This window comes from Tinamus guttatus, unplaced genomic scaffold (assembly GCF_059628265.1).
Source record: "Tinamus guttatus ecotype Peru unplaced genomic scaffold, ASM5962826v1 Tinamus_guttatus_pri_ptg000047l, whole genome shotgun sequence".
NCBI lineage: Eukaryota > Metazoa > Chordata > Aves > Tinamiformes > Tinamidae > Tinamus > Tinamus guttatus.
Window position 1 is genome coordinate 1,333,271 of NW_028288581.1, and position 10,613 is coordinate 1,343,883.

At 50.8% G+C, this 10,613-nt stretch overlaps 1 protein-coding gene across 3 annotated transcripts in view; it reads right to left on the minus strand.

Annotated features, from left to right (window-relative positions):
* The window catches only part of IRS2 (insulin receptor substrate 2), a 28,562-nt gene extending 18,494 nt beyond the window's left edge, over window positions 1-10,068 (minus strand). Inside the window, exons 1-2 of one of the 3 annotated variants that reach the window (XM_088538425.1) lie at window positions 6,564-10,068; window positions 2,480-5,263 (exon numbers count right to left, since the gene is read on the minus strand). In XM_088538425.1, the coding sequence (XP_088394551.1) occupies window positions 5,238-5,263; window positions 6,564-10,068 (3,531 nt within the window). In that variant the 3' untranslated portion in view covers window positions 2,480-5,237. Of the gene's footprint in view, window positions 1-2,479; window positions 5,305-6,563 lie in introns of those variants that run through there. The other 2 variants (XM_088538431.1, XM_088538439.1) reach the window with 2 other exon arrangements.
* Window positions 10,069-10,613: the final 545 nt, after the last annotated feature.

The following is a 10,613-nucleotide window of genomic DNA, read 5'->3' on the forward strand; positions in this document are numbered from 1 at the left end:
AATAAATAAATAAAAACACTTGTTCCGGAAAGATTATACAAATTTTGAAAATAAGAAAAAACAGATAGGCATCAGGCCCTGGAGTCTGGCCATTGGACTTTTAAACAGATATTCAAGTGGATTTCTCCTAATTAGATTGAAAATCTTCTCTCAGTTTGCTAGTTGCTAGTTTTCCCTCCAACCAGTATTAGCAGCCCATTTGTCACCTACTCTGTCAAGAAGCAAGGCCTCTCCACGCGGATCTACGTGCACTTACTGTGGAGGGAAGCACTCACTAGTGCCTAAGTGGCTGGGGAGCGGAGATTACACCACACGGCTGCTGCTGCTCTGTGGATGGGCCCCCAAAGTTACCCTATTGTGCTAACGCTTTAACGCTCAAAAAGGTCCGTACGGGTTTGTTTATAAGCAGGCCTCTGTAAAGACGTGGGCAACCTTTACATTATTTTCACTAAATTTCGAGTCAGGTTTTACAATGTCTAGCCCTAAAATTTTTGCTTTAAATACAAATACATCCCTATAATTAAGGGGAAGATTGATCCTGACTAATTTAGCATAAAAGCTGCGAACACCACCTGTGCTGACAGAGATACAGTCGATTGCAGAGGCAAATTCCTGCCATAGATATCTCACTCGAGGTGCCTACATTTTGGGCAGCTAAAGCCAGTTGAGGCAAATACCACCAAAGGAGAAAAAAGAAATGTTTTCTTTCTGGAAAGCCTCCAGGACAAAACCCAGCTGTTTCAACAACCAGCAGCAAGACAACTACCTAACCCAACTTGGCTCTCAAGACTGCCACTCTTGACCCCGTACACATATACACAATTAAAAAACAAAAAGTAACTACAGACCAAACAAGCAGGCCAACAAAACACACATGAACTCTGGGGTCAGTACACCAACTTCCAAAAACCAATGGATACCGTGGGTTTCCATGGATATACACAGATCACTTTTAAACAAACACTGTACGAAACATCAACAAAAAAGTAACGGCAGTCCTGAAACCCTCATAATTACACACCCCATTTACCAAGTAAGCTGCTAAACTCTCTTTGTACGAGTTAAACGTGCTTTGCAAATGTAGCATTAAAACTTCCAAGAATTCTGCTAAAGCAGTCATGGCTACCAGGCAGGGCCGAATAGGGGCATACCTGGACACGCAGAGCAGGCAATTGAAACACCAGTGTAGAGGCATGCCATAACTCAACTGCTTGAAAATAAATTAGATATAGACATTTCTTTGTATGTTGGTTACCTAATATTATACACATATAAAATTGCGTCCTCGCTTTAGAGAAGATTTGGCTTAAATGGAAAATAACCTGAACTGAATCTCTACTGTAATTTAACTGCCAAGCAGGGGGGAGAGATTCATTATAGACCCTAATGATAACAACTTTTCTGTGAACACTTGCTGTGTTTCAACTTTTCAAACACTTCAGCATGGCAGGGTAATTAATGCTATTTAAGAATAGTACTAAATCCAGTATAAAGAAATGCAAGTTATTCTCTCCTTATTAGAAAAAAACACCATATAAAGGATGTGCTAATGTTCTTTTTGTTCGAACATTCCTTTATCCATTTTACTTGCAAGTGAACGTTAGTCTCTGTAGCTATCTTGAAAGAAATCAAGTAATCAGAAGCAATCATCAACCTAAGCATTTCCTCTGCCTTGAGCAATGACTGTACTGGCTCATTTTAGAACAAACCCACCATTCAACTTAGTCTATAACAATTTATCTTAAATGACTCAAAGTAACCATGACATTCCTTAAACGAGCAGTATAGTTGCACATAATTTAAAGTATAAAGCAAAATAAAAGTCTAATACACGTTACATGTTTTAACATCCTACCAGCTTGTAAAAAGCTGAGATCCATATAATCATCGTAATTTAAAATATAAAAGGTTTCAATTAATTTTAGATAAATTTAGTATTTTGTGCTTCATGAATAGTATTGCCAGATTGGTACCTAACCCTTTAGAATTGGTCACTTGTAAAATGCAATCTGAAAGAAAAGTGCATTTCCAGAGCTGTTAAGAGAGAACCTACAGTTTTAATTCTAAGCTTAAGTTATGTGTGATATTCAGAGTAGTCGAGTTCTTTCAGCTTCTGGTTTTGATGCAATCATTTCACTTCACAGAATATATCAGTAAGAGAAAATACTGCATTTACAAATAATTTATTCTAAAGAGAAAAAAAAAAGACTGTAAAAGATGCATAGATTCCTAACACAACGTAAAATTATTTTAATACTTTTAACAAGTCTTTTACAAATGAATACAAGTCTTGCAAAAGGGGCAATCATACACTCTCATGCTGCACTGCAAAGCAAAACTTTACGGCAGTTGTCATATTAAAAAGAAAAAATATCTTGATATAATTCACCGTACAAAGTAATTCAGACAGAAAAAAAAAAGAGGAACCGAGTTTTGTGTTAAATAATCTAAATTGCCATTAGAAAGACACAGGAAGAGATTTCTTAAGATAGGCTTTTTATTGGTTAGGTGCAATCACAGAACCCTCACAAAAGCAAGAGCTAATTGACAAGGGGGGAGGGTTCATTATCATTACCCCAAATCACCTTATTACTACCTTAAGTAGATGCATTACAGATGAAGTCTTCTTTAAATAAACCAAGAGAAGAGAAACTTGAATAGGACGAAAACAACCCTCAGTTTTCTTCATCATTATACACAGTATTTGTTCAGCTCTAGAAAACTAGACCAGAACTACTAGACTATGCAGAAACCTTTAAAGGTTACAGAGCACTGTGGCTGTAGGAACAAACAAGCAAACAAAAACTGAAGATATCACACCCAAGTCTGATGTTTTAACAGTTAGGCAAAATTCCCGATTTCAAAGTTGCTCCAAAAAAAAGCACTATATCTAAAGGGAATTTTACTCAATAATGTCAAGATTACAACCGCTGAAATCAAGGTAAAACTCTCATTTAAATCAGCTAGAGCTAAGTTTCACCATAAAAAGTCAGATCGTTCAGTGGTATACTCTGTCGAAAATCCATTTAAATAAATAATTTACATTATATAAGAAAATTAGCATAAATGTCTCCATAAATAATAAAAACCATATACAGTTCACACCTCTTTAAACAACAAAAAAAAAGCAGTCAATATTAGAACAAAACTAATTATCAGCATGTAACAAGAGTTTCCACTGACCAGTCACAGTTTTATTTTATTTACATATCAGATGAAGGCAAGTGTTTCTCAGACGCTAATTTAAATATGCGCATACTTTCAGAGTACAGTAGAACTAAGCAAACTGATAATTTTAAGCAATCTTTTAATTTTTCTGTTTTGACAGCTATTTTGTTTGTACTAGCTTGCCCTTGTCACAACAGGATAACATGGACAGAGAATTCCCAAAGTACAGCATTCCCTACAGCAGAGATAAGTTACTGACAGCAGAGACAAGCCACACATGAAAGCCAACCACCTTATTACTTCAAATGATATAAATAATTTCCTTTAAGTCTTGTTACCCACATGAAAAACATTCACTTCTATTGCTACAGACCCTTAGAAAGAATTCCAATCGATTTTTAACAAGTATTTTACACTCATGGAAACATTATTTTACCGATAAACCCCCCGCAAGAAGCTTACTTGTACACCCAGTATCTCTGAAAGAGCTTTTCTTGTCCCCGTTACTAAACAACAAAAGCGCATTCTCCACTGTTGTAAAATAGCTCTGAACTTTTCTTTAGTTTTGAAGCAGCAGAACTTCCCACTCAGTAACTCTGATAATACAACAGAATTCAGAAGAAGTGAAAAGATCTAAATAAACAATGCTGATCATACATGGCAAAGCTCTCTTTGTGCAAACTATTAATTCATTCTGCTAAATGAGATTTCCTGAAATCTACGTGAATTACTACAGTGTTACAATAGTAAACAGAGTTTACTCCTGCTTACACTCAAAATACATTTTTCTTTAAATTGCATACGTGTTTCTTTGTAAAACAAGAGAGTCTTAGTAATCTGTCAAATTACTGGTTTTGGACTTTAAATGCATTGGCACAAAACCGAGCGATCTTTTAACCGTGGCAGTAGCAGTTCTGTAAACAAACTCCAGTGCGAAATCCTAATGAAAACCAAAACAGAAACATGGGTATTTGCAAAAGTGAATGGCTTGGTTCTACTTATACTGATAGAATTATTTATATTTCTATTTTCCCGTGCTGTTAATTTTCTGGTTAGCCTGCCACAAATATTGTTGTTAACACGAAATCCTGCTTTTAAAATGCAACCCAGAACACTGCTGACTTATGTTTGTGCGAATTGTTTTCTTACCACCGTGCCCTGATATTGGCTACAGTAATCCCCGAGCAGAATAGCTGTAACAAGGCGCAATAGGTTTACACGTTTTTCAGGGAAGCAGAGTGGTGGAGAGGACAGCTTTGCCTCCTACGTAGAGATTAAAGAGTTTACCCAGAACACTTCTGATTGTGGTCTACATTTATAAGCTTCCTAGGGAAACAGGGAGGATGAATATTCACAGAGATTGAATATTAAAATAAGGCAAGTCTATAACCACTGTTTGTCAAATATTTCATAGAATTAAACCTTCTCCTCTGTACGCCATGCACCAAATTAACATCGCTGTGTTTACTGCATTACCCCTTTGTTTACCTCATTAGCAGGATGGGAGTCAATTCCTCCTGCTTATCCTCACTGATTGACTATTTTATTCCCTCTGCTTTTAGCCTGGATGCTGAGAGAACTCGTATCCACTCCAGGTTTTCTCTGCAGCTGCCTCCCCTCCCCCTGCTCCCCCCCTTTGCCTTAGGGTCAGCAGTTTGGAGAATGTTGTGGAAATAGCTCTTTCCCAACATGGGCTTGGTTTGCAGTTGGGGCTGTAGGTGGCTCAAGAAAAAATCAATTATTCTGGAAAAAAAAAAAAAAAGAAGAAAGAAACAATTTGCAAAGAAACGTGCAGAATAGTTTGTTATGTGTCCTGGAACAGAATTCCAAGGCTTGACTTTTATAAGGCAAAAGTAACCAATAATCGCAGCATTCAGTGGTTTTTAGTCGAGCCATGCGAATCCTGAATCTGACTTCAGCAAAGCTAAAAACGACTAACAAATAATGCTCTGCCCTCAGCCCTCCAAGTCATTCAGAGTAAGTGTTCATCCTTTAAAGCTTTGACATTTCATTCAACAATCCTCTCGTCTTAATTAGGTTCAAAGCTTGCTCTGCAAACGGTGGAGCTCTCATCTTTTCCATCTTCCTGTACTTCCTATCAAAAGAGAAAATATTTTCTTCTTCAAAATCAACTAGCTAGTAAGAAAACAGAGAGAAAAAAAGACCCTGTAAGTAACTTACAAACCGGCGCTTTTTTTTTTTTTTTTTGCTTTTAACTCATGTCCCCTATCAGCACCATGAATACAGAAGCAATACCTGTAGCACCTCCAAGCAGCTACTTCTAAATCGTATGTCGTTTCAGCTAGCTACAGCTATAAACATACATTACAGCTCTATATACACACAGGCTTAAAGTACCAGGTCTTGCATAAATGCAAAAGCAACGAGAATCCCCGCAGTGCCTCGTCATTAACTTTTAATCCTTGACAGATTGCCTGCTCTGTGCCCTCCTCAGCTAGTGCTCTTCACTTGCCTATAATTTCTCACTTGTTAGGGGAGGTGGCTTGCAGTTCGGGGGTGGAGGTTGTTTCTTTCTTTCTCTTTTTACTCCTTTTTTTTTTTTTACACCAAAACTAGCACCTCAACAAAGGAACAGCTACAGAATTTAAATACAAATTCTCTCTCACCCTAAGTTGCAGATTTCTTGGGTTTGTTTTTGTCTTTGAAAAGCTGGGCATTTGCAGTCCATTTAAAAGCAAGCCAACCAACTGGTCATTCACATTCTGAACTGCCAGCTGGAACGTGGTTACACACCACGGTGGGGCAGGCCTTTGAGTAAAATGTGCAAAACAAGGGGCCGTGACTTCTGGAAAGATTTTTCTTTTTTAGATAGAACATTTCACCGTGATTAATATGATCTTCTGTTAAACTTTTGCAAGAGATATTTAAAAAGATATTAAATGAATCCTTCTCATTTTGTTATAATAGACCTACCCAGCTAGACAGCCAAGGGGTGTTTTGGTTTTTGTTGTTGTTGTTGTTGTTGTTGTTGTCTGATCTCCCTCACTCTTTTCAACTCAATCATTTTTACGTTTCACATTTTATCTGGATGCTGCATTAACATAAACTATTTGGGCCACATTTTCCAAACATTTTTCAAAAATCTCACGTAAGAAAACTCTCAAGTCACCCAAACGCAGTAGCTGTGCCAACATTACCTTCTACTGGAGTGTCCAGGTGCACACACTCAAAATAGCGCAGCAGCAGAATTTAAATACGAGGAAATAGCCCCAAATTAAACTTTCTCTTGTACAAAGAGAGAGGGATCCTCCAACACTCTTTATTAGGGGGCCCGTCTGGGAAATCTTAAGAAGGGCCAAGGGGGCACCCTGCATGGGAGCATGTAATGCCGTAGGGAGCGACACGATGCATGGCTGTGGGACAGAGCTACTCACCTTTCACAGCACTTGCTTCCTTCAGGTTGTGGGACAGAAAGTCTATGCTGGCGTAGGCGCTCGTCTCCAGCCCGTTGATGCCCCCGTTCAGCACGTGCCTGCCTTTCGACCTGGCTTTGTCACAGTTCGCCAGGGTGCCGTCCACCACATCGATGGCGATGTAGTTGAGGCCGTTCTGGAAGCCGGCCGAGGTCTCCCGGCACATGGGGCTGCTGCCCTGCTCCTCCTCCAGGCCTTCGCTTTTCCTGAGAGACACGTTCTCCACCGAGGCCGAGTTGTGCCTTTTGGGGTTGTGTGCAAACGAGGGGGACACGGGGGTCACAGTGGTGGTGGAGGAGAAGGTCTCGGAGCTGTGCCGCCGTCGCCCCTGGGGGTCTGCGCGGATCACCTTGGCCCCCCGGTTGGGGTCGGGGGGAGGGCTGGAGAGGATGAACGCCTCCACCCCCGAGAGGGTGAGCCTCTTCACCCCCGCCGTGGGGCTCGTGACGCGGGCACTTTCTGGCTTCTGAGCGATGGGCTGGGGTGGCGTGGTGGCCATGCCGAAGGTCATCTCAGTGTAATCCCCACTGTCGGACGGGCTGGACAGGCAAGCCACCCCCACGGCCGACTTCAGGTAGCGCCCGTCATGCTGGCTCGTGCTGGAGGAAGAGCCCGGCGAGAGCGCCTCCAGGGAGCCCACCGAGACCGTGCCCGACTGCGAGGGCGACTGCGACCCAAAGTCGATGTTCATGTAGTCGGAGAGCGGGGAGCGCCGCTGGCCCGTGCCCGAGCCCAGCGAGGAGGCCGGGCTGTCGGCGGGCAGCGAGGGGGGAGAGTAGACGGCGGCGTCGCCGAAGTCGATGTTGATGTACTCCCCGGGGCTCTTGGGCTCGGGGGGCAGCGGGTGCTCGTTCATGCTGGGCAGCAGTGTCCGCAAGGTGTCCAGGGAGAGGCGGCTGGGCCGCGCCAGGCGCTGGCACCGCTGGCTCAGGAAGCTCTCGGTGCGGCTGTGCCGCAGGGGCGAAGGCACCGTGTGGCTGGAGGGAGCGAGGGCGCCCGCGGGGCACCGGGCCGCCCCGCACGCCGCCTCCTCGGGGATCATCCTCCCCGGGGAGTTCATGAGCACGTACTGGTCGCTGTCCTTAGCCGGGCCCTGACTCTTGTAGGAGCGGGGTAAGGAGCTGTACGAGTAGCAGCTGGGCTTGCCGGGCTCGCTGGCCCCGTGCCCCGAGGGGCCGAAAAAGAAGTCGGGAGGAGTGAGGGAAGGAGCCTGGGGCCCGTGCTGGGGCTCCCGCGGGGACATGTTGATGTAGTCGCCGCCGCTCAGCCTGCCATCCGAGCTCTCCACGGAGAGCTTGGAGCCACACCACATCCTCATGTAACCGCTGTCGTCGGGGGAGCTCTCCCCGGGCGAGCTGGTCTTGTAGCTGCTCCCATTCCCGGGGGACCCGTCACCCACCCCGGCCCGGGGCTGCAGAATCTGCTTGGGGGCGGACACGCTGGTGGGGCTCATGGGCATGTAGTCATCGCCGCCCCGGCCTCCCTGCCCTAGGGCTACGGCCACGCCGGGGGTCATGGGCATGTAGCCATCATCTTCTCCTCCTCCTGCCCCTCCTCCTCCTGCCGCCGCCGGCAGCGGCCCCAGGTTGGTGCTGCTGCTGCCGGAGCTGCGGTGGGAGCCGATCTCGATGTCCCCGTAGTCCTCGGGGTAGGGGGTGTAGGTGACTTTGGGGGAGGCGCCCGCCTGGCAGGCGGGGAAGAGGCGGCCGGCGCTGCCGGCGAAGGTGGCCCGCATGAGCGTGTACTCGTCGAGCGAGGCGGAGGAGAGCGGCGGCGGCGCGGGCCGCTGCCGGCACGGCGTGGTCAGCGAGTAGGTCCGCTTGCGGTGCCCCTTGTCGGCGGCGTCGGGGCAGGGCCGGTAGCAGAGGCGGCCGCTGGGCGGCCGCTCCATGGCCATGTAGCCGTAGAGGTCGCTGGCGCCGCCGGGCTCCCGCACCGGCGGGGTCTCGGCCACCGACTCGGGCGTGTTGCTGCGGTTGCTGGCCGTGGAGGAGGAGGAGAAGGGCCGCAGATCGCCCCCAGGGCTCGAGCCGTACTCGTCGAAGGACATGAAGCCCGCGTCGCTGGGGGAGCCCGACACGGAGGCGCTGCCGCTCGACGGGCGCTGCGGCTGGTGCAGCGGGGCCGGCTCGGAGCCGAGGCCGCTGCTGGACGAGAGGCTGAGGGGGCTGGTGGCGGAGGGCGGCGAGTGCGCGGCGGGCATGGACATGGAGCGGCTGCCGGGCGCGCCGCCCCCGGCCAGCGCCGGCAGCAGCTTGGCCGCCGTCCTGCCGCCGCTGCTGAGCGTGTGCGAGCGGCTGAGCGCCGTGCGCACGGGGCCGGGGCTCATGGGGCTGCCGGCGGCCGAGCCGAGGCGGCAGCCGTCGCCCTCGCTGGCCGTGCGCACCCGGCCCGCCGTGCCCTTGCCCGCCGCCAGGCTCTCGGTGCGCGAGCGGCGCAGCAGCCCGGTCTGGCTGGGGGGCAGGTTCACCAGGTGGTGGTGGTGGTGGTGGCGGCGCCCCGGCACCGTGATGGGGTGCGTGGCGGAGGCGCCGCCGCCGCCGGGCCCCGCGGCGCCCCCCGAGGAGGAGGACGACGAGGACTGGCTCTTGCTGCGCGGCCGGAACTCGGACAGCTCCTTAAGCGCCTTCATGGCCTCCAGGATGGTCTCGTGGATGTTCTGCGCCACCACGGAGTCGTCCGCCTGCATCCAGAGCTCGCCGGGCCCCGTGGCCGCCGAGCGCCCCACCTCCATGAAGAAGAAGCTGTCGGAGTGGCCGCAGCGGCGGATGTTCATGAGCTGCAGCGTGACCGAGGGCAGCTCGCAGTTGAGGCGCACGAAGCCGATGGTGCGCGCCGAGAGGCAGAGCCGGTGCACGCCCGTGAGGTTTTTGCTCTGCCCCAAGCCCTTGGGCTTCAGCGTCACCTGCCAGACCTCCCGGTAGGCGGCGGCGGCCGGCGTGATGAGCCCGTAGTTGAGGTCCTCGCCGGCGGCGGCCAGCGAGGCGGCGCTGCAGGAGGCGGCGAAGGGCGAGGAGAGGTGGCGGTGCGGGGAGCCCTGGCAGGCCGCCTTGCCCTCGTTGAGCAGGTCGGTGAGGGCGCGGTACCAGCCCTCCTGCTCCTGCTCGTTCTCGGCCGCCACGGCGAAGTACTCGTCCTTGGTATACAGCGCGATCAGGTACTTGTGCTTGGCGTCAGCCCGCTTGTTGATGTTGAGGCACGAGTCGAGGGCGATGACCCGCTTGGGCGCCCCGGACTTGTTCCTCCATTTCTTCTCGCTCTCGTAGTACTCGAGCCGCGCGCCCGCCGCCTCCTCGCCGCCGCCGCCGGGGCCGCGCAGCACGAAGAAGCGCTTGTGGCCGTGCTTCTGCTTGCGCAGGTAGCCGCACTTGCGCACGCCCTGGTTGTTGTTGTTGTTGTTGTTGAGGTTGGGGCAGGCGGGGGGGCTCGCGGCGGGCGGCAGCCCCAGGACGGCGGGGCTCGCCATCGCCGGCCCCGCGGCGGGCGAGCTCCGCGCCGCGGCCCGGCCGAGCCGCGGCAGCGCGGCGGGGCTTCCCCCCTCGGCGACCACCGCGGAGGGAGCGCGGCGGCGCCGGCTGCTGCTGCCGGCGGCGCCTCTAGGCAATCGGCGCTGCCGGTGCCCGCTCGGCGGCTCGGGAAGCGGCGCCGCTGCTGCTGCTGCCGCCGCGGGCGCTCCCCGGCGCGTCTCGTCGCTGCTGCTGCTGGTGGTGCTGCTGGTGGTGCTGCTGGTGGTGCTGGCGGCGGTGCTGGCGCGGCGGCGGCTGCTGCCTGCCTCGGTAGGAGTTTAGCAGTAAGTAACACATCGCGCACCGAGTGACTGAACTAAAGAGCAAAACAACACGTGACCCGCCGAGTTACCGAGACGCTCACACACCGAGACGGGGCGGGCGGCGGGGGGGCGGCCGCGGAGCCGGGCCCGCCGGCACCGCCCCGCATTGGGCGCCGCGCCGCCCGAGGGACAGCGGCGCCCGCCAATGGCGCCGCGGGGGCGGGCCCCGCGGGCGGGGCGGC